The sequence below is a fragment of the Mesoplodon mirus genome (assembly GCF_964341445.2).
Source record: "Mesoplodon mirus genome assembly, chromosome: X".
Taxonomy (NCBI): Eukaryota; Metazoa; Chordata; class Mammalia; order Artiodactyla; family Ziphiidae; genus Mesoplodon; species Mesoplodon mirus.
The window spans coordinates 18,255,232-18,282,007 of record NC_138981.1 but is presented as its reverse complement, the minus strand read 5'-3'; the positions used below and the strand labels follow the sequence as shown (position 1 = coordinate 18,282,007).

At 47.9% G+C, this 26,776-nt stretch overlaps 1 protein-coding gene across 7 annotated transcripts in view; it reads left to right on the top strand.

The window, feature by feature from the left end:
• The window catches only part of SH3KBP1 (SH3 domain containing kinase binding protein 1), a 345,258-nt gene that overhangs the window by 282,669 nt on the left and 35,813 nt on the right, over positions 1-26,776 (top strand). For all 7 annotated transcript variants that reach the window (XM_082609983.1, XM_082609979.1, XM_082609980.1 and 4 more), the window contains 3 exons: positions 6,879-6,930; positions 9,402-9,482; positions 12,071-12,230. In XM_082609983.1, the coding sequence (XP_082466109.1) occupies positions 6,879-6,930; positions 9,402-9,482; positions 12,071-12,230 (293 nt within the window). The remainder of the gene's footprint in view (positions 1-6,878; positions 6,931-9,401; positions 9,483-12,070; positions 12,231-26,776) is intronic.

The following is a 26,776-nucleotide window of genomic DNA, read 5'->3' as shown; positions in this document are numbered from 1 at the left end:
GCTTTGGGTAGTAAAGTCATTTTCACAGTGTTGATTCTTCCAATCCAAGAACATGGTATATCTCTCCATCTGTTTGTATCATCTTTAATTTCTTTCATCAGTGTCTTATAGTTTTCTGCATGCAGGTCTTTTGTCTGCTTAGGTAGGTATTCCTAGGTATTTTATTCTTTTTGTTGCCGTGGTAAATGGGAGTGTTTCCTTAATTTCTCTTTCAGATCTTTCATCATTAATGTATAGGAATGCAAGAGATTTCTGTGTATTAATTTTGTATTTTGCTACATTACCAGATTCCTTGATTAGCTCTAGTAGTTTTCTGGTAGCATCTTTAGGATTCTCTATGTATAGTATCATGTCATCTGCAAACAGTGACAGTTTTACCTCTTTTCCAATTTGGATTCCTTTCATTTCTTTTTCTTCTCTGATTGCTGTGGCTAAGACTTCTAAAACTATGTTGAATAATAAGGGTGAGAGTGGGCAACCCGGTCTTGTTCCTGATCTCAGTGGAAATGGTTTCAGTTTTTCACCATTGAGAATGATGTTGGCTCTGGGTTTGTCATATATGGCCTTTATTATGTTGAGGTAAGTTACCTCTTTGCCTAGGAAAGGATGTCTCTTGCTTGCTTCCCATGATGGCTAATCCACTGTAGGTGAATTTTGCTGGTTTAACTCAGACCACATTCTCTTTACTAAGTTCTAAGGAGGCCCCTTACCTTAGCCCCCATCATCGGACAACCCAGTTATAGCACTGTCCTCGGCCAAAATTTTCTTTATTCCTAGTCACGTCCTTCAGCCTTTTGAGAACCACTCTTCTTTCTCATTTTTGAAGATGCCCAATGAATTATTTCCCTGTTTTTAGTCTTCCAAAAAGGATCAAATTTGTGCTTATAATAAGCAACATTATGAATAAAACTCACCTTTGGCATTATTTGTCTGTACATTTAATTTTCTGGGTAATTTCACCTGCAGAGATGGGGATTGTCAAGGTGTTGATATTGCCCAAGTATGGCCTAATGACAGAGCCCCAGCTGAGTTTCCCTGACATGGCCTGGATGGCACTCCTTCTCCCTTCTCTATTGGTACTTATAGCCTTTACTCTCCCAACTGAGCACCTCATTCAATATACTCTTGCCTGAAGTGATTCTCTCTCATCATGCCATCTGAACTGTAATCTCTTTGAAGGCAGACCTGCGTCCCAAGCTTTTCCTTCATAGGGTCTAACAGTGTGTGTCTTAGTTCAGGCTGGTATAACGGAATACCATAGAGTAGATGGCTTATAAACAACAGAAATTTCTCACACTTCTGGAGGCTAAGAAGTCCAAGATTTGGCATCTAGTGAGGGCTCACTTCCTGGTTCATAGATAGCTGTCTTCTTGCTGTGTCCTGGAGGTGAGGGAACTCTCTGGGGTCTACTTTATAAGGGCACTAATCTCATTCATGAGAGCTCCACCCTCATGACCTAATCTCTTCCTAAAGGCCCCATCTCCAAACACCACCACATTGGGGATTAGGTTTCAACATAAGAATTTTGTGTTCATTCAGTGGACAAATATTCAGTCCTTAGCAGCATGCTTGGTATATGGTTGGCACTCAGGAATCCCTTGTCCTTTGGTCGTTTGGTGACAAGGTGTACCTTCCTTTCCTTCTCTCCCTCCCCTCTTACTAGCTGCTCACTCCTGTGATAGTATGAAAGAGGAGCAAGAGTAGAGGGAGGGGCAGAAAGAAGCCAGATCCCTTGTCAGATTTGTCTTCCCAGACAGAGGGGGGCCCAGATCCATCCATCCGGGTGTGAGGTCTGGGCATGGAGTCGAGGCACCACTTTCAGGGTGGGGTAGATGGTGTGAAGAGGTAAGCCAAGGGAGTGAACTGAGAGAGCATCTTAGAGAGAAACCGAACACCAAAGCCTGGGTGACCACCCAACAGGCCGGCAGCCTAGATGGGTCCAGCCAAGAGGGAGACAATGCATGTAGGCCACCAGCCCGGAGGCCAAGAAGAGGAAGAGAGAGAGACCCTGCCAAGAGCAGGTTTTTTGGTAGCCCCCTGTGATCTCCTGTGCTGGGGACTCTGTAGGGTGCAGAGGGGCATAGCCCCAGACACACTCTTCAAATGTGCTGCCAGTCCACCAGGGACAGGAGAGAAAAGGGCAGAGTGGAGGCCCCTATGTGTTTCTAGAGCCATGAGGGGTACCCTGGTCAGGAACTGTCTGTTTGTGTCCCCTGTCCGGCCTCACACAGAGACACCTCCAGAGAACTTAGCTAGATGCCTGGAGGAGGGCTTCCCAAGACTCAAAAGTCAAGCTAAAAATTGCTTCCAGAACCTTACCATGTTCCTCTCACAAAGCCCCCTGAAGGGTACCCAGCCATGAGGAGTCTGCTCCTCTGGTTATTTTCAACAAGTCACATGTCTGGGCCCAGAGCTCTGAAGGCAAAATGGCTTGAGAGGTCAAGTGGCAAATCGTAATTCCTGCCAGGGAGGACAGTTGAGCCAGCTGACGTCCTCCTTCACTTGGGGCTGACCAGACTTGCCAGACAAAGGGCAGAATCAATTATGAAATCCTTTAGCAGGAAGCAAAACCTGCCTTCCTGCTGTCTTCACTCCAGAACATTCAGATCTATTTCCTTCCCAGTAATAACGGTAAGAAATGAAATCTAGTTCATATATCCTTTGAAGGATGGTGTTTGCTTCTGTGTCCAAGCCAACAGATCTACATGCAGGGAAATGCACATGCACGTGCACCCAGGCCTGTGTGCCCCGCACGTGTGAAGACCATGGAAGGCATTCTGCTCTCCCAGAAATCAGAAAACGTTCACCCATTGACTTTCTTAAGAACATTTTCATGTTGGCTCTTTTTTAATGATTTGCCAGTCTGGACACTGAGAGATGTGAGTTCTGGGCCCATTTTAGCTCCAACCTAGCTGTTAACATGGCCCCTCTAGGCCTCAGTTTTCTCAACTTAAAGGGGACCCTCTGATCACTCAGAGCTCTGACGTCCTCTGTTCTTAGCGCTGACCTGCCAGTTGAGCAGGATGACGCCACCTGGGCCTGGAGCTGGAGTGTTTTATTTTCACTGTGGAGGGAGGAGAATAAATAGAACAAGTGCCTCTAAAAAATTCATGACTTATAAAAAGAAACGAAATTGAGTTATTTGTAGTGAGGTGGATGGACCTAGAGTCTGTCATACAGAGTGACGTAAGTCAGAAAGAGAAAAACAAATACCATATGCTAACGCATATATATGGAATCTAAAAAAAGAAAAAAAGGTCATGAAGAACCTAGGGGCAAGATGGGAATAAAGACACAGACCTACTAGAGAATGGACTTGAGGATACGGGGAGGGGGAAGGGTAAGCTGGGGCGAAGTGAGAGAGTGGCATGGACATATATACACTACCAAACGTAAGGTAGATAGCTAGTGGGAAGCAGCCGCATAGCACAGGGAGATCAGCTCGGTGCTTTGTGACCACCTAGAGTGGTGGGATATGGAGGGTGGGAGGGCGACGCAAGAGGGAGGAGATATGGGGATATACGTATATGTATAGCTGATTCACTTTGTTATACAGCAGAAACTAACACACCATTGTAAAACAATTATACTCCAATAAAGATGTTAAAAAAAATTTGTGACTTAAAATACTTGACTGAGTTGAAAGGATGTTTCTGTCTGCGCACCTGCAGGAGCTAGTTAATGCTGGTAAATTCAACAGAGAAAGCGTTGACCTACTACTTAACCTGGAAAATCAGTTACGTGATGTGCTTATGTCTTTTGTTTGAGAATCATGAACTCCCGTGATGAATCTTCTACTGCCACATTTTTGCTACCAGTTTACCCACTCTGCCTTCTCAGTTCTCACTGCCCTGTCTTCCTGTGGCATTAAAAGAAAAAACAAATCAGGGGAATTCCCTGGTCCAATGGTTAGAACTCGGTGCTCTCACTGCCGGGGCCCAGGTTCGATACCTGGTTGGGGAACTAAGATCCCGTGAGCTGCGAGGCACGGCCAAAAAAATGAAAAAGAAAAAGAAAAGAAAAAAGATCATTGTCAGCTCATGTGAATACTTTATTAATCGTTTGTGGAGCGGTCTAGAGCTACAGGGAACCCTGACCCTGGTGTTTGTTCCGAATTATCTTAAAAGACATGTCCTTTGAAAAATGTGGCATCATGTCTCATCTAAGGAGGCAGGAAGGCTAAGTTTGATGAAATCAGGGCCAAAGTCAGTCAAGGAAAAAAAAAAAAGCAGGACAACTTGTAAACCTCCTCTGCTACTAAGCAAAGCAGGCACCTGGCCAGCGTTGATCAGGCCTGGTGAATGCAAGACAGACAGCTCGCAAACTGCTGCTTCCTTTCCAAACTGCCCCACCTGCCTCCGCAGCTGCTAGGGCTCCCGACACAGCCTCACACCCCTGCCTGCTTCCTCCGCCCTCCGAGCAGGCACTTGGCATGACCACGCTCTCCACACGCTGTTGGGGAGCACAGTACTTCCCGTCCCCTCTCTCGGTGCCCCTCCGCCCTGCCCTGTTGCATTTCGTGTATTACATGCCAAATCTGACACAACACTAAGGGTTTTTTTTTCTTTGCACAGTAATCTTGGAAAATATGATGACTTGTAATTGTCTTTTTTTATTTGAGGCCCTGTGGTTTGAGGCAAGGTCGCTGGGGGAACGGCCTCAGTAAGAGGAGGCTCATGTGAAATGGGTTAGAAAAATGTTCCAACAACTGAGAGTGAGGAAGCCATCCAGGGGGTGGGCATTGCTGGGGCTGAGCTGGGAAGAATTAGGCCACGGGGTGTTGGCAGTTTCCTGTGTAAGAAATTACTCTGATCCAGAGGTAAAGGAAGGTTAATTGGCAGAGTTTCAACTTCATTAGGTAAACACACATCTGTCCCCAGTCTAATTTCTACAAAGACAGAGAAGAGAGGAAGGAAAAAGGAGTCAGGGTAGAGAGCTGGAAGGGGCTGGCAACAGGGGAAGAGTCGTAAGCTCTGGGTGGAGGGCCTGTACCCATGCGGAGGTGGCCCTTGGAGCATCCTTCTTTCTTTTTTTTTTTTTATAATGAAGTTTGGATGCATATAGACAGTACAGAAAAATATTAAGAAGGAAACACATATGCACTCATAATCCTACAAGAGATCAGCACTATAAATTTCTTTCTTTCCAGTCTTTTCCCCTTTCTGAATATATTGTAACATGGCTGAGCTCATACTGTAGCTGCAATTCAATACCCTTTTTTCTTCCCCTTAATGTTGACATACTACAGTTTCTTGTGCTTTTGTAAACTCTGTGTGGTTTATGGCCGTGAGATGGTTTGTCTTGTGGATGCCCTCTGGCAGGATGGCCCCTTCACAGTGGTTAAGAGCATTCCTGTGGGGCAGATAGCCATGGACTGCACTCTTGGCCCCCTGCCCCGTTTACTAGCCTGGTGACTTGGGGAAATGACTTCATCTCTTGAAGCCCCAATTATTTCATCTGCAAAATGGGCATAATAATATCACTCCTTATAGAGTTGTCACGAGGATTGGGCAAGGCAGTGCTTACTGACTCCCTCTGTGAAACCGCCTCCTCCTAAGAGGGAAGTAATATTATCGTTTTACAGATGAGAAATTTCATCTAGATGAGGTCACTTGCCCAGGGTCCACTGCTAAAAACGGAAAGAGCCGGGATGTGTAACGGCAGCCACATTCTGAAGCCCCGCCTCTTGCCCACCATATTATACCCTTACTTGGGGTCACTTGGCCAAATCACCCAGCTAGTAAAGAGAAGAGTTGAAATGTCAAGTCCAGAGCCTATGTGCTGTGATGCTCCCTGAGACAGTTCTTTGTGGGTCTCGTATTCTGTGGGTTTTACTTAAAACCGTTTCTTCCTGTGTCCTGGTGCTGCATCAGGCACCGGGAGACACTGGTGGGTCGGGCTGAGGATGGTCGGGTGCTTTGGCTGGTCACATCAGTACTTCTTCAGCATGCAGAAGAGAGTCCATGGAGCTTTTTTAAAGTCACAAGTATATGATACCCAGAGAGGGTCAGGACAGGTGTCAGCAGCAACATGGATCATATGCTCAAACCCTCCCCATTTCCATCTTTCCTTAATGATGTTGATGATGAGATGTTTCTCTCCTTGCCTTTGGTCCCCTTTTCCCCTGTGCAAGAATGGTGCCCAAGAACTGTGCCCTGGCTGGATTCTCGGCCCTAGGACATTTGCCAAGTCCAGCCTGTCTCCCACCTACAGCGAATCCTGGGTGAGCAAGGAGATGCCATTGATTGCATTGCTGCCTCATCCCCTCCAGAATGATAGGGTGTGAGAGAAAAACAAATAGTGGCTGATATGCGAAGAAACTCCATTCCAGTTTCCAGGGTATGACTGGTCTGTGGGGGAACCTCACAAATGGCCTACCAGCCTTGGGGTGAAAAGGGGCAGAAAGCTTAGAACCCTACCCAGCCACAGGGGCCCCTCAGCCTGCATTTTGTTGCAGGTCCCACATCCAGAGCGGATCTAATTTAGAGCCATCCCAGTGACTCTTTCTGAATCGCTTGGTTATTCAGCAGATTAAATCTTAATTGCAAATGCGGTTTCAGCGTAGGAGTACCATTGTGCTTGCTGGTTTCAGGCCATTTTTGCTGAGCCGCGCTTTTCCAGAAGGCTGTTACAAATTTAGAAAGGGGGAAATGGTATTTCATTTGTCCATCAGAGCTTTGTTTTGCAGACTGAATTTATTTTAGTACTTGTTTAAAGGTGCCAAAACCTGACATCCCTGGAGAGAGAATTGCTCAATTTTTTTGGAGAGCTTCTCTGGACTGTCCAAACTACATCTAGAAAACACTGTCTATGGTCCTTATGTGAGAGGCCAGACCTGCCAACAATCTCATGTGGTATCATTTTGATTAATTTTTCAGAGACCCAAGAAGCCACCTCCTCCATCGGCTCCCGTCATCAAGCAAGGGGCAGGTAATATACCTTTCACTTCCGTCAACACACTGTCTTTCTCTTACTGTTTTCCCTAACAAAGAAACATATCATTAAAATGTATCCCTGATATAGCCTCCCAAAGAAAATGACCAGAAAGACTTTGTTTCAGAATAAACCAGTTTTGTTTGCTTTGTTTTTATTTTTATTTTTTTAATAACCCCTTTTGTGGAGAAAGGAACTGGTTGTCTGCTTTGCCTGTGCCTGCCCGTCGAGGGTCAGCCTGGGGAGAGCTGCTTCCCGTGGGTCACAGCTCCACTGGGCATGTATAGCAGTGCTGAATTTTCGATTCCTGTCCCGGGTGGTTAACCGAGATTTGTACTTACTTCACTTGCCCCCAGCAACAAAAGATGTTTTTCTAGCAATACTTTCCCTCCCTCATGATGCTTTCCTCATCTGGAAAAGAATCCAATTAACTCACTTTTTCTGTGTGGCTCAGATGTTAAGGTTGAATACTATAGGAAGACTTGATGCCGTTGGACACTTGGTAACTCATTGTACACTGGCGTCTCATACATAAAGATGAGCATTCCTAGTTCCCTATAGAACTCCTCTTTATCATTGTTAAAACAAATTTTAGGGAGAAACTCCTCCGTGAATAACTAGTTAAGTGGCATTTAAAAAAATTAACAACTAAAACTGAAGAAGAGTAGGGGTATTTTTAATTCTACACATGCATAGTTATGATATTTCTGTAGCATTTAAAGGATGAATACATTTCCAGATTGGTTTATTCAACAGATTTATTAGGAGTGATTTTTTCCCGTTCTTTTGGCCCACCAAGTTGGGGGGAAAAATCAGCTTGACCTCACATTCCTTTCCCATTCCCTTCAGCATAGTTGAGAATTACAGAGATTAAGCCCCCAAACGGGATGTTAATTACATCTCCTGCTCAGCCCCCATCCTTGTTTGTGTTGAGCAGTTTAACTTTGCCACCTAGTGGTTCTGACTGGATAAATATTTTATTTTGCTGAAATTAAAACAGACTATTGATTTGCTGTTTTTCTGAAGATCCTTTTGCATAGAAGCCTTGGTGACAGGTTAGAGACCAAGGAGGTGAGTTGAGTGGTCCCAGGCTCAGGTGGCCTAGAATGTAACTAGGGTTGGATTCTTCATGGTAGTAGGACTGTCAGTTCCTCCTGTGTCTCTAGGAATGGTACTGAAATTCTTCATTAGCATTAGGAGACCGGATCGTAGCATGGTAGGCAAATTGTTATCCTTTTAAGACAATTTGAAAAGGTTGTGCTGGATCTCTAGGGGCAAAGCATGATGGCATTTAATCTTCCTAGATTACTACTACTGCTCGTTTATCCTGCTGTATCATCTTGGGAACTGCTTTGTAATGGGGAGGTAGATATTCCTGTTTTCCTTGTGTTTGGTTATTTGACGAAAAAAAATCAGATACAGAATTGATAGAAATCAGATACAGTGTTTAACTTGTAGTGAGTCATTAAAGAGTTAAGGTAAAGTGTGTGTTCAGTGGATTTTATTTTAAGTTCTTTTGCCTTCTGATGCTGTGTAATTGAGATTTTAGTACCAAGCACACATCCATAAGGTTGGTCATATAAGGAGTTTGTCAAGCCCTCAACCAAGTCCATAAATCAGAGGAGTACTTGTGATGCGTTTCATGCTTTAGCTATTTTCCAAGTACTCTTACGGACCTGAGGCCGCTGACACTGATGAAGTTCCCTGGTGTGGGAAGCAGCTGTGGTCCAGGCGTGTGAAGAGGAAGGGTGCATTGGCACATTTGGGAAAATGTAATACGTGAGGGATTCAGATGCAAAGGACCTAGGGAGAACCACCGTATCTTCTCTGTACACTCCTCCACTTAAAAATGTGTCTAAGAGGTAACAAACTACCAGTTATAAAATAAATAAGTCACAGGGATGTAATGTACAGCATGGGGAATATAGTCAATTATATTTTAATAACTTTGTGTGGTGTGTAATGTATAAAAATATTGAATCACTGTGTTGTACACTTGAAACTAATATAATATTTTAAGTCAACTAAACTTCAATTTAAAAAAATACACGTTCTAGTTACTATTGCTGCATAACAAACCACTCCAAATTTGGTGGCATAAAACAGCAATCTTCTTATGTCTGTGGATTTGTTTATTTATTTAAATACATTCCCCACCCACACCAAGTGGTCTCCTGTGGTCTCCCTTACTTTGATGCGTAAGGAAGTCAGATTTAAATATCAATAAATATTAGTGGTGTTCTTGTAAATGGAGGACGCACAGGCAGGCAAACTTAATGACATGTGCCAGAAATGGCTTCTGCTCCGTTTCTAAGCAGCTTGTGTTTGCCAGATAACACCAGCACTCAGCTTAGGAAAGAAAAAAACCTATTGACTTTGCTGTACCTGATAAATATTTAAAATGCTAGTGCACCTAATAAATGGATGGGGGAAACATTTCCTAATCGTTGCCATCCTTTCCCCGCCAGGTACCACTGAAAGAAAACATGAAATTAAAAAGATACCTCCTGAAAGGCCAGAAACGCTTCCAAATAGAACAGAAGAAAAAGGTATGAGATCAGGTCTTCGTTGGCACTTCTAGAACGGCCAGAGACAGAGCTGTGTGTCACAGGGCTAGTCCCTGTTACCCACAGAATTTGCTTTTCTTTGGAATATGGTGATTATGGTTTTGTTTTGATTGCTTTTAAATTTCCTGTTTCTAAAGAAATAGGAGAGAGGGTTATGTGGTGCTTCTTTGGGCCGGCATTTCTCATCCAATGAAAAACAACCAGCCTAGTCACTTAACACACTGGGGCTCTTCCATCCCAGTCTTCCTGCCATCACCGCCCTCCCCACACCAGCAGCATCCTGAAGTCCGCATGCTGACTGTAAGTTCCTAGAGGGCCCCGCTGTACTGGCCACGGTTCCCAGCCAGCCTCGTGCCCCAGGTGCTCATTAACTGCTGATGGGTGGGTGTGGCTTAGAGAAATTCCCATCCAGACAAATGAAAGCTGTCAGTCACTGCTGGGCCTTTGACTCTGGCTACTATATTGCAGACACATGTCCTCGGTCAGGAATGTTGAGGGAGGGGGTGGCATGGCAAAACTGGGAGAAGCAGCCCAGTGCCCACAGTCCCCTTAATGGGGTCAAAAATGTCATTTTCAGGGAAGTACCGTAACCTGTATCACACAGTCAGTTTTATGAATGTGTTTGACTCCTATGGTCTGCGTGTCCCTCCCAGAGAAATCTGCATGCTGTGGAAGGACTCATTTTATTAGGTGTCTAAGGTTTGATGGATCACACATTTTACGGGGAAAGCGTTACGTTATTATTATGAACAGGAGGCAGAGAAAATTCCATTTCCAAAAGCAGTTATTTGTGAGTCACGAGGGAAATGCTGAATTAATGGTTGTAATTATTTGGAGATGCTCCTGGGTGGCCTCATGAGACTTTGTGAAATTTAATATTTTGTATCAGCCTGCCAGAAGTTTTACCAACACTGCGAGTTCTTAGGAAGTTATACCTCTTTCTTTCACAGTGAACAGTTAAAACTTGAGTTGTGGAAGCTCCTTGTGAAGGCCAGGTCTGCGTCACAGATCGATGAAAAAATAGCTATTGAGTGTGTACCATACAAATAGTTCTTTGATAAAAGTGTGCGTGTTGTGACATAACCAAACACCGCCTCTGTCCTCACGGAAGACACATGGCTGGTTTGGGGCTCATAGCCAGGCTCTGTGATGAGGACACTGCCTGCTCTGTTCCATGCTGACTAGCATATGTACTCGGCTTACGTGTGAACAACCGCCCTAGTTGGTTGGCCAAGTGGCCACACACTTCTGCTTCCTTCCCCTCCCGTGATGCCTTGTTCTGTGCCGCAGTGGGTCAGGAGACAGAAGCAGCAGGGAAGACAGCAAACCAGCCCCACCTTGAGACTTGGCCTCCCTAGTAGGTGGGCACGAACCCTCTCTCCCATTCGTTCTGCAGGCTGCTGGAGCTCCCGTCCCTCCCAGGAGGCAGGAGGAATCCCCCCTCCTTTGTATTTTAGCGGAGCCCTTCCTCCTCTGGTGCCCCCTCTGGTCCCTGCGGACCAGTAAAACAGTTCCCAGCATTCCTGGATGGAGCACGTTCCCTTATTGAAATCTTGTGGGGATAAGCACAGTGATGTCTGTACAATACCTGATGGGCTTTTTAAAGCTTTGCCAATCTGCCTGCTCACCCAAACGATGTGAGTTTGTGTTTGCAAGTAAAACGTGTTCACAGTTCCAGCTTCCAAGTGAGCACAGGGATGCTGCCTGTCCTCCATTGGGCAGCTCCCTGAAGTTCTATCTTTACAGAGAAACATGGGGACATGAAACATGAAGCTGCCACCAAGCACTGCCCAGTATGGCACCAGATCTGGCTTTAACTTCTTTCTAATACCTCCGACACCCAAAACCCTCAGAGACCAAATATCTGTGAAGTCCCAGTTTACCTTCCGAGGTGAAACTGTGCACAGAAAGCGTCCAGAACTAATTGTTGGGTCCTGGTGCTTTACACAGGCTGACCTGGGAGACGTCAGGCCTCTTTCCTCCGCACACCCAACAGGTCCCGCTGGTCATTGACCAAAACCATCAGCCATTTACCGAGCACCTGCTCAGTGCCAGGCACCATGCGGGTTCTAGAGAGATGGCCAGACGTGGGCCCTGCCCATGGGGGCTGACTGCCTGCAGGCCGTGCCAAGCATGCAGACACCCAGAAAGTACTCAAGTGGAGCCTGTTTATAAAGGGCTGTCCTTCGCAGCTCAGGAGAGGGAGTAGGAAAGTCTGCCTCTGAGGGTGGGTCCAGCTGTTGAGAAGGGAACATGACCGTGTTGCATTTCAGCCAGGCAGAATGTGAGTAGGCCCAGTGAAGTATGAGTAGGAGTTTTCCAAGGGTGGGCAATGGCCGGAAGGGCCCTCAGACAGAGGGACCAGCATGAGCAAAGGTGAACAGTGGGCTGTGATTGTTTAGGGCTTTTTCTAACTTGACCAAGAAGAGATGATGCTCTTCGCCTTCCATCCTGACCTTGGCAAACAGCGTCAGTGATTTTTTTTAAGCAGAAAACAAGCAGTCTTCAGTACTGTCACTTACACTAGTTCTATCTGTCTTCTTTATGCTTCTTTAAACAATGACTTAAAGAAAGACCAGAGAGAGAGCCAAAACTGGATTTACAGAAGCCTTCTGTTCCTGCCATACCGCCCAAAAAGCCGCGGCCACCCAAGACCAATTCTCTCAGCAGACCAGGTGCGCTGCCCCCGAGGAGGCCGGAGCGACCAGCGGGTCCCCTGACCCATACCAGGTACTGCTCCGCTCTTGACGCTGGGGCGGGGGCGGGGGCAGGGCAGGGCAGCCGCAGGACGCTGGACTCCAGCCACTTGGGTCCTTGCTCCCATGCTCAGGCAGAAGCGGGTGTGAGGCTGGGGGGCGCAGCCTGGGTTTCAGGATTGGAGATGAGAATCCAGGTCCTGGCATCTAGGCCCTGCTCACGCGTGGGCATTTCCCCCTGTGCTTCCTTAGAGCAAGGCCAGCTGCCCTTACGACCGGAAGTGCGGGTGGCATGCCCGCCTTCACCCCTGGATGTCCTGCTGGCTTGGGTGCGTGCATCTCACTGGCAGCTCCATCCCCTGGCCCTCTCCCTGCTCTGGGGTGGCCCCCTCCACGCTCCCAGGCTCCCTCTGCTCTTGCCTGTGCAGCCCTATTGTAGGACCCAGGACCCAGTCTGGCAAATGTTGTCTTAGTGTCCATGTCCATGTCCATGTCCATGAACTATGAGACCCTCAAAGGCAAGGGGCATGCTTTGTTCAGGCACGAGTTCCGAGACGGGCCTGGCAAAACTCAAATTTGTTCACTGGCTGGCTGGACACCTGTGCTAGTGATATGGAATCAGAGTTGGACATTGTGCCTTCCAGACCTGAGATGCCCACCACAAGGGGCAAGGAAGTGTCACGTTCTCTCCACAAGTTCATTGCTGGAACTTTCTACCGTTACATGCATATTATACGTGTTGATGTAATATACTGGAGCAAGTCGGTGGCCTAGAGGTCTTTACATGGACCTGTCAACACACAGTCACTCACTGAATTTTTGTTCTTCTGAGCTAAGTTTGCATGGTGAGAATCTCATGGGGCTTCAGTGTCCTCGTGCTAGAGTCAGGCAGGCTTCCAGGCTCACGTCATAGTAGGAGTGGGAGCCCCAGCAGGTCACTGCCCCTCTCTCCTCACCTTCCCTGTCTGTACATTGTGTATGATCATGGAATGCATCTAAAAGGATGGAAGGGTATAATATCCGAGTATGTAGCCTCGGGCCTGTAAATCAACTTTACTTTCACTGTCTTATTTATGATTGTGTATCAAACTGGGTATACTGGAGTGAAACAAAAATAGCTCATTTACATTTTAGAAAAAAATTTTAAATCGTGGTAAAATACACATAACACAAAATTTTCTCAGGTATGTGAGCCCATTGGAGGAGTGGCTGGCTCACTTGTGTCATTCGGCAGGTGTCCCCCAAGATCCAATCAAACAACTGCTCCCCTATGATGGCCCCAGGGGAAACTAACGGGACCAGGGCCACTGTTGAGTGGGTCAGGCCCCTACGTGTTGTGTCCTCTTCTGCTGACGGACATGCGCACGATGAGGCCGCTTGCCAGCCCCAATGACCTTAGCAAGGGCCACTTCAGTAGCATTGGTCGGCCCAGGGCTTGCACTTCAGAAGGAAAAGGTTATGTAAACCTAAGTGCTTCCAAAGAGAACATGAGCTCCACAAACAGGGAGGAGGGAGCAGCAGGGGTCGGTCGTACATCGCTTTGTGGTGGGTGAAAGGAGAGCAGAAGCCATGCTCTGCCAAATTCTTATAGTCTTCCAGGGACCACAGGCATTTCGATGAAGTCAGTAACGATTTCCAGAATATTCCTGCTGCTCTAATGATCCGATCCGAAGCGAAGTGCGGTTCCAATGGCTTCTGCGCCTTCAAAGGCTGCTCTCAGCCGTCTCGTTAGGAGATAGGTGCAGGCCTTGCGAGCCATCGATTAGACCTGCACGGGAGCAGGGAATGAATGATAACCTCCGACCCTCTGGGCTCACAGAAGCCCCATTTTCCTCCCGCCTCTGCTGAGCTCTTCCCCACCTCCAGCTCTGCCAAGATCCAGCTGTGGATCAGAAGGATGAGCCACCGAGGAAGATGCGTGAGAGGCGTTTGTACAGAAGCCAGTGGGAAGCGTAACTGTTCTTTACATTGTGTGTGGCATCTGAGCAGCCTGGGAGAGGGTGGGCAGTCCCCGACCTCCCAAGCTCCCAGGGCACTGGTTTGCAGAAAGGAGGGAGTGAGAGGCAAGCCCCAGGCTTCCTTCCTGCCAATCCCTGGAAGTGGCAGACCCGGGCAAGGCTGGGAGCATTTGAGGAGCTGGTACCTGCTCTGACCGCTTGCACAGCCAGTTGAAGGGAGGACGGTGCCTGCTCTAACTTGGTGGTTCTCAAGCTTGAGCATGCATCGGCGTCACCTGGACATCATAGTCAAACACATTGCTGGGTCCCACCCCCACGGTCGTTGATCCGGTAGGTCTGGGATAGGTCTGGGAATTGATGCTGCCAGTCCACATCCATGCTGTGAGAATCTCAGGTTTTTGACAGTGCCACCCTCCTTCCCTGGCTGCCTCTCACGCATCCGTTAGTGCTGCCCGACTTAAGTGCCCAGTTAGCACGCCCCTCTCCTGGAAGCCTTCCCTTATCTCTCACGATTGCTCTCTCCTCCAAACGCCTGACACCCCGTGTTTAGCCTGGTGCAGGGCCCCATGCTGTGCCACTTGGGATGCTCACACCCCCGGACTCCTTTACCAGATTTAAAGCAGATCAAGAGTGTGTTTTGTCATCTCCACATGGTTTACGGGGTTGAGCATATGGTAGTGGCTCATTTAATACACTTGTTGAATGCCATGGTTCCTAAAAAGGGGGGGAGGTGCCAGTGCTTACATTTTGTTCACTTTTGCTCTCCTGTCATCCTTCCCAGCCCCTGTACAAGCTCTGTAGCATGTGCGTCTTATGTTCTAAGTCACCTAGTGTGCCATGGATTTCAACATAAAAAAATGTAAGAAGATCGAAGAAAGGCTTGCTGTTTCTCAGTATCTCACGCATTTTATATTTTTTGCTAAGCAGTTACATCGGACAACCAACCCGTGTACTGGTTTATGAACTTGTTTTGTTCCGCCAAGGTAGTTGAGGTAGGAATGTTAACGTCAAACAGTTTTGTGTCGGTAGTCCTCCAAGAAGGGGTATTGTCTGCTGTGCAAACCCGAATCCTCGCCAGGATTTACCTGACTGGATGGGTAGATGGGTGGATGGATAGACGGATGGTCCGAACACGTGGACGCTCGGTCACCATTTGCTGTTCTTACTGGGAATGAGGCATGAGGCATTGCCACTCCAGCTGCAGTGTCTGGGCTCAAGCTTCCTCTCACCAGCCAGAAAGCTCGCTGCCAAATGTGGCTTCCAGAAGAGATCAATTTCTTTCTATTTAAACAGGGACTAGCATCTTTTAGAAAAAGGAATACCTAAGTTTAGGAAGAGGGGAGTCATTTTTAGATGCATTTACTTAACAGAAATGGATTGAGGGACTACTGTATACCAGGCACTGTTCTGGATCTTAGTAACGGTGGGGCTTGGCCATTATAGATCCTGGTCTTCATGGGGAACTAGGACACCCGCGCGATTTTGTGTCCATCTGAGCAAGTAGCAGCATGCCATTAACATACTTACTTCCAGACAGTAAATGTAGGTAGAAATTTAACAGAAAGAAAGAGACTTTTTCCAAAAAAATTTAGTACCAGAGTTGATTTAAAAATTGAATGATGATAGGAGATTCCCCTAGGTCATAAGTGCCTTTGTTTGAAAGTCTGTGCTTTGGGGATGCATCAATTATTATCTCACAGCATAAAGACAGCGTCTGCTGGTGTCGTCCAGCCCACCATGTAACTAAGGTAGTTGTGGTACAAAGAGCATTCTGTCTACCTCTATCTTCACACTTGAGAAAGTGGAGTCTCAAAAGTATAGCGCCTACTCACTTGTTTTGATATTTGATCATAAAGATATTTCAAATGACAGAATATACCTTAACTTGTGTGTGTGTGTGTTGTATACACACACACGGACATGTGACGTTATATGTCTCATAATGTGTATTATCGATTTAATAAAGATGGGGTCATGAGAAGAGGCCCTGAAACTTGGGAGAAGGGTCCAAAAGAAAAAAACATCCAAGGAAAAGCTGGAAAGAAGCAGGCTGTCCTAAGCCCTAGCAGTTCGCATGCAGCGGGAGGCAGCGAGCCAGAAACCTGAGGGGCAGAGCAGGTGTGTGCCTTCAAAAGAACAGAAACCCAGTGGGGAAAGAGGTGAAGCAGGCTGAAGAGACCAGAACAGGTTTGTTAATCTTCCCAAACATGGACACCCCAAGTTGTAAATAATCTCATTTTCTTCCCAAAGAACGGGCAAGTGGGAACAGGACCTTTGGCCCAAGTTGCCAGGGGGTCGTGCCTGTTGTCTGCTGCAGCACAGAGCAGCCAGCGCTCTGAGTGGAGGGGCAGGCAACTGGCAGGGCGGGGACGGGCGGGGCTTGTGGAGGCGGGGCTTGAGTGATAGTCAGGGGTGGGGCTTGTGGAGGCGGGGCTTGAGTGATGGTCAGGGGCGGGCCTGGTGGAGGCAGGGCTTGAGTGATAGTCAGGGGCTCTGGGACTGAGAGGAAGGAAGTGAAGCTAAAAGAAGTAAGAGGAGGTGAGCTGAGCAGGGATGTAGTGGAAGCAGGAAGTGGGGAAACTCGATGGCCAGAAGTACCAGAGATGCTGGTCAGGAAGGGGAGGTTGGTGCCCACAATTTCAGAGGCAGAGTGGATCTGAAGATGGACATATCCACAGAGGGAGGGGCCCTGAATGTGGGTGGCTGAGGATGAATGAAGGTCATAAGGGCTGAAGGGACCAGGGGAGGGAGGGGATGGATTGCCCACATGGCTCTCATAGGCTCAGGAAGATGGCAAGAGCTGAAATGAGGTGAGGCTGATGTTCTCGTAGCCAGTGTCCTCCCAGGTGGATGTCGGGGTGTTCTGGGAGTTGATGACAGTCAGTGATAAGAAAGTTTCAATAGTCAGGGCGGTAGCAGGTCATTAAGTCAAGAGATTCCAGATTGACGGAGTTGCTTACTGTGGCTCAAGCATCGCAGAGGGCGCTGTCCACTGACTTCAGATGTGGAAGCCTGTGTCAGAGGAGGAATATCAGTGAGAAGGTGGGCAATTGGGTCTTGGACACCAGGCTGTGGGCAGGAGGCCTAGTGGCTTCCCAGACCTGTGCCACTTGCAGATGACCTATTGCTTTAAATCTTAAACACACCAGGTACATTTCCCATGAAAGGCTGAAGGCTGTATGGAGAGAACTGGAACACGGATCCAGGGAGAGCAACAGTGGAATTGCACATTTTTTCCTTGTAATGAAGAGGGATCCCTGGATACCAGAGAAACCCTGGGAGATTAGTGACTGTTGAGCCCTGAGACATTTTAGCTTGAGGCAAAGATTAAGTAAACATTTATATGCCAAACATCAACTAAGTGCTTAGGGAAGGGCAGATGTCTCTCTGGAGACCAACTTAACCACACGGAAGTTAATTTTTCTTTAGATTTACACAGGCATCCCAGCTGCTTCAAGCCCCTCAGGATACAAATTAGCAGAAAGTAAACTTCTAGGTCCTGGTGGTTCTGTGAGGTGTGTGGTCCCCATGCCCACCAAAAGAACGCACTAAAAAAGACCTTTGCTCTTATTAGCTCTAAGCTAATCATCATTTAATTAAAAAAAAAAACAGGGAAAGAAAGATAGCTAGAGTGCACACAAATGTTCCCTAAGCAGGCAGATAGAATGTGTACCTGGGTGGTCAGGCCATCATTTTGAGTTTGGATTGCTCAAGTATTCTAAATGTCTTTTCAGAGATTCCTAGGGATGTAGCATGTGGTGTTTGAGTGTTTCCCTTCTTTTCTACAAGTCAGGACCAAGACATGTCTTTGGAGAGTTCAGGAGAGAGACCTCAGCTAGAAATTACAGAGGTGGGTGTCATTGGCTCACAGATGGTAGTTACAGGCATGGAATGGCTATAATCACTCCAGGAGATTACAGAGAAGAAGAGGAGAGAGTACAGGCAACAGTGGGGAAAACCATTACTTACAGGGCGGAGGAAGGACGAGGAGCTGTGGAGAAGGGTGAGTGGACTGCAAGGCCGTGGAAGCCACGAGAAGGGAGGTGGAGCGGCTACCGGCCAGTGGATCTCACGCTCGAGTGTACGTTGGCATCACCTGCGGTCTTGTTAAAAACACAGATCGCTGCTCTCCAAGTTTCTGATTCAGGAGGTCTGGGTTCAGGCCTGAGAATTTGCGTTTCTAGCAAGCTCCCGGGGCTGCTGCCGCCACTGGTTAGCCAAGCCCACTATGAGAACCTCCGCCAAAGTGAGAGCCGGGGAGACTTGAAGGGGCTTTGGTCACTAGCTGGCCCTTGGTGATCCCAGTCAAGTGGTTTCTATACAATAGTTGGGGGCAAGAGACAGACTCAGGGTTGAGTTGAAGAAAGAACAGGCGGGCGACCAAGCACGTGTAGACTTGTCTTGTGAGAAACTCGGCTATGGGGGAAAGGTGGAAATTGGGTGCTATATACGGATCCAGTGATAAGAGAGGAGTGTGTATGTGTGTGCTCTGTGTGTGTGTGTGTGCGTGCGTGTTTGTGTGTGTGCTGTGTGTGGTGTCATTCCTTATTTCAGAAATTCATCAAGTGCCTCCATTTGGCTAGGCCCTCTTCTGGGTGGTAGTTAACTACGGTAACCAGGCGAGACATGCCTCCTACCCACCCACTGCTTACTGGGCTTTGGAGCCAGGCCCACCAGTGTGGAAAGCCCACCCCTCTGCTTCCTTACCCTGTAGCTTCAGGCAAGGTACACACCTCTCTGTGTCTCAGTTTCCGTCGCCACTCCTAGGGCACCTAGTTCTTCTCGGGGCACTTGTGAGGCCCCAACCAATCTTTTTTCCTCCCTTGAGAGAGCTCAGTGGGTGACCTTGTTGGGAGAGGAGTTGTCACATGGTGACAAACAGGTCATGCTCAGCAGCCCCGAGGGAGCGAGGAAACACGGACGCCCTCAGACCTCACATCGAGAGGTCTCTAGGGAGAGGAAGCAGAGCCGCAAGAGCGTCGGGTAGGCTGGGCACTGAGGGAGGGTGGGTGGTTTATGGAGCAGAGGAATCCCACAGGGGAAAATACCTTGTCACATTGTAGAAGTGTCTGCCTTAGCTGCTGGCCTCATTTCATTAGTATGTATAACTTTCTCTCCATACGTCTTTCCATCCTCACCCAGAATAAATTTCATTCCCTGCAGCAAGATCCAACAAGAGTAGTGATGGGCTTAGCCTCAGCTCAGACTGAGCCACATTGATTTTCCTGCCAGTGATGGCCAGAAGCAGTCAAGGAATCAGTAGGGGATATTAACGCCCTGCACGGGCACAGGTACTAATTGGTTCATATAACACTTTTCCCATGGGCTATTTTTTTGAACACTCTTCCTCCAAGTGACACCCCACAAACTTTTCTCAGAGTTGTGCGCTGATGAGATCCCCTCCTCCAGGCATCAAAAGCCCCTTGCCCCTCTGAGAGGCCCAGCTGTGGGTTTGCCGATGGGAGCTGCGGGTGTCATCATCCTTCGGCCTTAGGGGCTTGGGGCTTGTGCCCTGGATGGGCTCTAGACGGAGGCCTGTTTCCATACACACTTGCAGAGTCTGCACGGAGAACAGAAATTTGGAGGGGAACTGAGTGGGCAATGTCCCATCACCTTCCAACGTGTCTTCACCAACTATAAATAGCCAAGCCTGTTTGTGCTCATCCAAACAAGGACACAGTGCAAGGGGAGAGCTGCCAGGAAAACCACTCTGGTTCCCACTTCCTGCACCCCTGGCCTCGCTCAGGCTGCCCCACATTTAGACGGGAAGTTCGTAGTCAAAAAGTGCCTGTGATTCCTGGGAGATTTTAGGCCGTGGGGTGAGTGTGTAGGGGCTCCATGGGATCAGCAGAGCCTCCAGATCCGCATTTCTGGGAAAGGGGAGCGAGGCTCCTCCTGCCCTCCTGCTGATGAGCAAAGGAAACTGGGCTCACGGCTGCTGCAATTTTGTCCTTTCCTGAAGGAAGCGTGCAACCTCCCCGGGCAGTAATGGCCCCTCACAGAGCGCTTCTGAAGGACTGGCTTCATCTCTGCTCCCTCCACAGATGGGCAGAGCCCTCTTATTGTTGCTTATTTGCAAGAGAAAAATCTCTAGAAGCATCAAACATGTGCATTTTGATTATTACCGCCCCAAGTGTGGTGGGCAAAGATAGGGCTGGGTGTCAAGAAGCTTCCATCCAGGGCTTCCCTGGTGGCGCAGTGGTTGAGAGTCCGCCTGCCGATGCAGGGGACACAGGTTCGTGCCCCGGTCCAGGAAGATCCCATATGCCGCAGAGCGGCTGGGCCCGTGAGCCATGGCCGCTGAGCCTGCGTGTCCGGAGCCTGTGCTCTGCAACAGGAGAGGCCACAACAGTGAGAGGCCCGCGTACCGCAAAAAAAAAAAAAGGAAAAAAAAAGAAGCTTCCATCCAGTTTTAGCTTTGCTACCAATTAGCTGTGTGGCCTTGGGCTCATAACTCCCAGCCTTAGAGCCCAGGACCCTCGTCCGTAATAAAATGGGGGCCTGAGCCGGGTAATCTTTACCCAATTGTGTTTTTTTTAACTTCTTTATTGGAGTATAATTGCTTTACAATGGTGTGTTAGTTTCTGCTTTATAACAAAGTGAATCAGCTATACGTATACATATATCCCCATATCCCCTCCCTCTGGCATCTCCCTCCCACCCTCCCTATCCCACCCCTCTAGGTGGTCACCCAGCACCGAGCTGATCTCCCTGTGCTAAGCGGCTGCTTCCCACTAGCTATCTGTTTTACATTTGGTAGTGTATATATGTCCATGCCACTCTCTCACTTCGTCCCAGCTTACCCTTCCCCCTCCCCATGTCCTCAAGCCCATTCTCTACGTCTGAGTCTTTATTCCTGTCCTGCCCCTAGGTTCTTCAGAACCTTTTTTTTTAGATTCTATATATATGTGTTACATACGGTATCCATCAACAGATGAATGGATAAAGAAGATGTGGCACATATATACAATGGAATATTACTCAGCCATAAAAAGAAATGAAATTGAGTTATTTGTAGTGAGGTGGGTGGACCTAGAGTGTGTCATACAGAATGAAGTAAGTCAGAAAGAGAAAAACAAATACCCAGTTTTAATAGTCAGAGCCTAAGTCTGAGATGTTGTGAGCGGGCAGCCAGGAAAGCAGGGAGGGAGCTTTCATCTCCATTGACCTCGCATCCTCAGCGCATGATTGGACCAGGATGAGTGGGGTGAGCAATAGGACGGGGCTGATAAAACAAGGTTGTGGGGTTGGAGCAAGAGAGAAGAGAGGGTATCTCTAGCCATTTCTCTAGAAACTTCACATCTGCCATCTGTCATCGTCCCTATGAGTAGATAACTCCCAAGTGGGATGAAAGCTGGGGAAAAATGGAGGATTCAAAGGGTGCACCTCAGTGGTTTTCTGAGTACAGGGGATGGGGCTTTTCTATTTCTTTTTCCTTTCCTTTCTTTTCCAATCTTTTTTTTTTTTTGCCCCCATAACAATTTTTAGGCACTTAAAACCCAGACATTTACATCATGGTAATAGATCCTTCTGAGGGCAGGGAGCGGAGACTGCCTAAAAGATACATCATCTGGACTTGGGATCTTTTGCTTACTAGGAATCGGTCCACTCTTTTTCCCTTCACCCCCCACTCACCTCCAGAAGCACGTGGGGTCATTTTGGTGGTTTTTAGTTGCTGCTGTTACTGCTGCTGTTCACTTATTTATTTACTTGTTTGCTTGCCTCGGCTTCCTGTGCACTTCAGCATCTTTTCCAGGCCACATGTCTTGGCTTAACTGTCCCAACTTGGGCTAAACTGGGGCATGCCACTGGCTGAGCTCATGTTCTCAAGGGATGCACATGGCGCATCTTCCACATTTCCAACTGTTCACGTGCCCCATCTCACGTCTCAGGTCTGAGTGGAAAGAGCAGGCCCCTCTGGGTGGGTCGGGTATGGGATTTTTGTTTATTAGTAGTACTTTTTAACTCGGGGAGCAAAGGCGATTTACCCAGCTGGCAGTGAGCTGCGGTGACACAGGCTGCCTGGCATCCTCGGTGACTCACCATCTCCAGGACCAGGAGGCTGAGTGAAGCAGCTTTGAGAAGCGGTCAAGAGCTTGGGCTCCAGAGGCAGAGTTAGTAGGTTCAAATCCAGACCCCACCATTCGACTAGTTTTATGACCTTTTGTCAGCAAGTGACTTCATCTCACTGAGCCTGAGTTTCCTGATCTATATAATGAAGAGAAGGGCCACACAGGTGGGCTTCTCCAGGAAGCAAGTTTTAGTATGCGAGATCTGTGTATAGGGTTCAGTGCCTGTGGGGAGGGAGAAGGAAGCCGCCTGGGGCAGAGGGAGAGAAGTGGTAATGCTGGCTCCCCAGAGCCTCGGCCAAGTCCATGGGGGCTTTGGGGCTAAAACGGCCCCTCCGAGTTGTCTTATGTTGGGCTGAGATGGCTGAGACTTTTATACCGTGAAATGTGGGCCACGCTGGAAAGGCCAAGGAGGCTCTCTGCAGCTGAGGTAGTCCCTGGAGGGGCCAACAGCATTTCCACCGGCGGGGGCGACCAGCCCTTCACAGAAGGGGGCTCTGGGTGGTGCAGCTCCGTGTCTGCCATGCAGAGTAGATACTGCAAGGGGCAGTTGGGGCGATTGAATCATACATGGAAGGAGCTTATCCTAGTGCCTGGCTTGTGGCAGGCAGTCAGTAAAGCGTGGGTGCTGCTGTTACTTCTCTGGGATTGTCGGTTCCACTTGTTCCTGCTGGGTGTCCTTGGGCTGGTCAACCTGTTCCCTGCGATTTAGGGTCCCTGGCCAGCGAAGCAAGGAGACTCTTAGTTGCTAGTTGCCTATCCAAGCCACGTGTTTTAAATATCCATAACCAAACCTGCTGAAGAAATAACAAGAAAATAACATTATTTTGATTTAACAATCAGAGATGAGTAAGGGCAACCATGTTCCGATATCTTTGGCTATATGGGGATGTGCCTGCTTTCTTCTATTTTCTCCCTTTATTTAACAGCTGTGGGCATAGAAACTCACCATAAAAAAAAAAACAAGCCCTCGCAGGAGCTAGTAAACTACAAAAGTATGAGCTTTTCCCTCTTTTGTTGAATTTAGTAACATCCTTTTTGCCAAAATGGTGCCCATGTGTTGGGCAGACTGGAGGAGAACAGGGACCGCCGAGGGCTTCAGCCTCATTGGGTGTCACCCGCTCCAAACGTGTGCTCTGAAGAATTTCAGAAATTCTGCTCTTTTTCGGAACTGACATTCATTAGCTTTGTTGTAAACGTCTATAAATACAGTGAAAGGCATTTACAAATAGACATTGTAAAATGCTTCCACACCCACAGTCTGAACACTGTCAAAACACCAGCTGCAGCTTCCCTACTTGGAAGGATCAGAACCTTTTTAAACTACACCTACTGTGTTTTCAAAATAGGCTTGTTTCTGGCCCTGTGTAGAAGATGATTTCAGCCGAAAGCCTGTGTCCGCTCTTGGCATGAGGGATCAGGACTTATTTAGAGAGATGGGGGGATCCCAACCTCCTTCCTTTCAGAATATGGCTGGTGCTTTAGAATCTGGGGAGCGGTCACTCACAGCTGCTATTTCCTATTTCTTCGGGTGGGGGGATCCCTCATGACCTGGACCTCTCAGTGTAGGATTTGTAACTCCACCCCCCGCAAATGGTTCCCAGGTGAGTTCCAGGTGTGGTCACAGGGGATCACAGAGGCACCTGTGGTCGGGGAGATCCTTAAAGGAGAGTTTGTAGGTAGGGGCCAGGCAATCTCATCTTTTACCTGGATGATACTGGTGGGGAGAAAGGAGAGCGAACATAAGCTGCCTGAATTGTACAAATCTCTGTTATTAAAAGTGAAGTTTTTTTAAAAAAAGAGTGAACTTGAAAAGGAATGAAAAATTTACCTATAGGTTTATCCCAGAGACAACTGCTATTAACATTTTGGGCTGTTTCTTGCCCATCTTTTTCCTATGTATATTTTGGTTTGTTTTTCATCGGTTTTACACAGGTGTGATCATACTGAATGTCATACAACTTTATGTCTTTAGGGAATAATGCAGTTATTATAAATACATAATGCATTCCCATTTCAGAAAAAAAGGCAAATGTTCATTAATTCTACAAGTATTTTTGAGCTCCTGACATGTACCAGGTGCTGGGCTGGTGCTAGAAATCACCCATCAGACTCCCCAGGAATAACCACTATAAATACATGTTCTTCTAGCCTTAAAAAAAAATATCCCTCTTCCTAATATATCAGAAGGGCATGTGGGTGCATGTGCAGTGAGGTGTATGTCATTTTTAACTCGTATTTGTCGCCTTGACATTGTAACATAAGCATCTGTCCCTGTTGTCATGAACTGTTTATATGTATCATTTTAGTGGCTGTATAAAAGTACATCACGTATCATAGGTTTTTCAACTGTTCCCCTATTTATGAAAGACTCCAGTTCTTTTCAATTTTTCTTTATTACAAATAATACTATGATAAACATCTTGATCCGCAAAACCCATTTGGGTATTTCAGACTATCTCTTTAGCATAGACCTGATGAACGTTTTAAATGCTATTGATATACACCCTGTTCTTAAAAATTACTTCTTTTTACCCTGCCCTGTTCCCCAAAGGCTTGGAGGTAACTTTAAAAAATGTATATAAAAAATAAAATAGTTAAGAGTGACAGTAAAGGGGAAATAAGGGCAGAAGAGTAATACAGCCCAAGATCAGATGAGCACCGCAATGGGCATAGAGTTCTCTATGGCCCTCCTCGAGAGAGAGGCTCACATTGGACTAGAAGTTTCCAGGTATCAAACCAAAGAGGGAAATGGTAGCTTCAAGATCCACAGTTACCAAAATGCACGAATAAGCCACATGTTCAGAAGCAGCCGAGTTGTTCTGAGATACACATGGTTCACTGATGTGCAAAGCTCCTTCCCCCATCCACACCTCCAACCCCCACCATGACGTTCTCCCCAGCTGTCCACCAGGGTGTCACCTCCAACCATCCCCACCTTTGGCCAAAAAAAGGGTCAGTGGAATTAACTGGACTTTCCTTGCCTGAGTGACCTCTCTCCCTGGACAGAACATGTGTTTTCGTAAGTTTTAATCCTTGGTGTGTTCCCAAAAGGACAGAGCTATCTGGCTGTGAGTCTAACTTGAGTTCAGTCTGTGAGTTGGGAAGGTGAGAGCACCAAATCTTTCAGGCTCTGTAGATGCCAAGTAATAAGATTAAGGGCCCTCCAGGACTTTAAAGATGAAAATGCTGGGCTCCCCTGGTGGTGCAGTGGTTAAGAACCCGCCTGCCAGTGCAGGGGACACGGGTTCGAGCCCTGGTCCGGGAAGATCCCACATGCCGCGGAGCAACTCAGCCCGTGCGGCACAACTACTGAGCCTGCGCTCTGGAGCCCATGAGCCACAACTACTGAAGCCCACACGCCTAGAGCCCGTGCTCCACAACAAGAGAAGCCACCGCAATGAGAAGCCCTCACACCGCAATGAAGAGTAGCCCCCGCTCGCCGCAACTAGAGAAAGCCCACGTGCAGCAATACAGACCCAGTGCAGCCAAAAATTTAAAGAATAAAAAAAAAAGGAAAATGCTTTCTTACTAATAGTACCACATTTCTAAAACATTTCATTCAGAAGTTTACATTCAAATTAGCAGATGCTCGGGCCCTGCCAATAAAGTGTTTTGAAATAAACATCCTTAATTCTGCCACTCCTGTTGGTTCTTTTAAAGTTGGCTCGGTGTCTGTCCAAGGGAGTGTGCCCCGTGGGGCCTGAGCTTCGGTAGCCGGGGTGGGGGTGGAGAGGGGGTCTGCTACGGAAATTTGGAATTTGGCCCGGGGGTCCCACAGCCTTGGGAGGTTGAGGTGAGGCAGTCTCCTAAGGCACATACACAGTCTTAGAGCTGTACTTTCTCTTGGTGGAGACTAACCCATTTGGCCCAGCCCGGGTTCCCTGGAGTTCTCACCTCTGCTTGTCTTCTGGCCGAGGGTGCTTGAGGTTAAGAGCCAGTCTTGTTCACTTGGGAGCTGAGGGAAGCTGACCTCTGTCTACTGGGCCTTCTCCACTGTCACAAGGATACACGTCTTGCTGAATGCCACCCCCATCACCCCTTCTTGGGTGGGGAACCCAGAAGTCTGCCCCTTACCTCCGGGTTTACAGGTCACCAGCTTCAGCTTTCCTCTGTCCCCATTGCCTCCAGAACACACTGAACCCCGAGGGACTCAGCCCAGCACCGTCTGACCTTTGCCAACCTTCCTCCTCTCACTGTTCTCTGAGGATCTCAGACTTGAGCCCCGCCACACTGGGCGCTCCCACCTACCCTTGGGTCCGTGCCCCGTCATGCCTCCTACTGATACGTCCTCTGTCCCTTTTCCTCCAAGGCCCAACTGTGATGCCGCCGCCTCTATGGGCTCCCAGCCCGCCCCTCAGATCTCTGTCTTGACCCAGTTCTTGATTCCCTTAAGACCTGGATGTACCTGTATCTTACCCAGCCCGTGCCATGTGGGCTCGGGGCTGTCTGTCTGTCTCTTTCTCCCATTTAGACCACGAGACCCTCCAGAGTAGGTACGACCTGGCTTGGCCCACTCATCACCCCCCACGTGGTGGGTATTTGACAAGTGC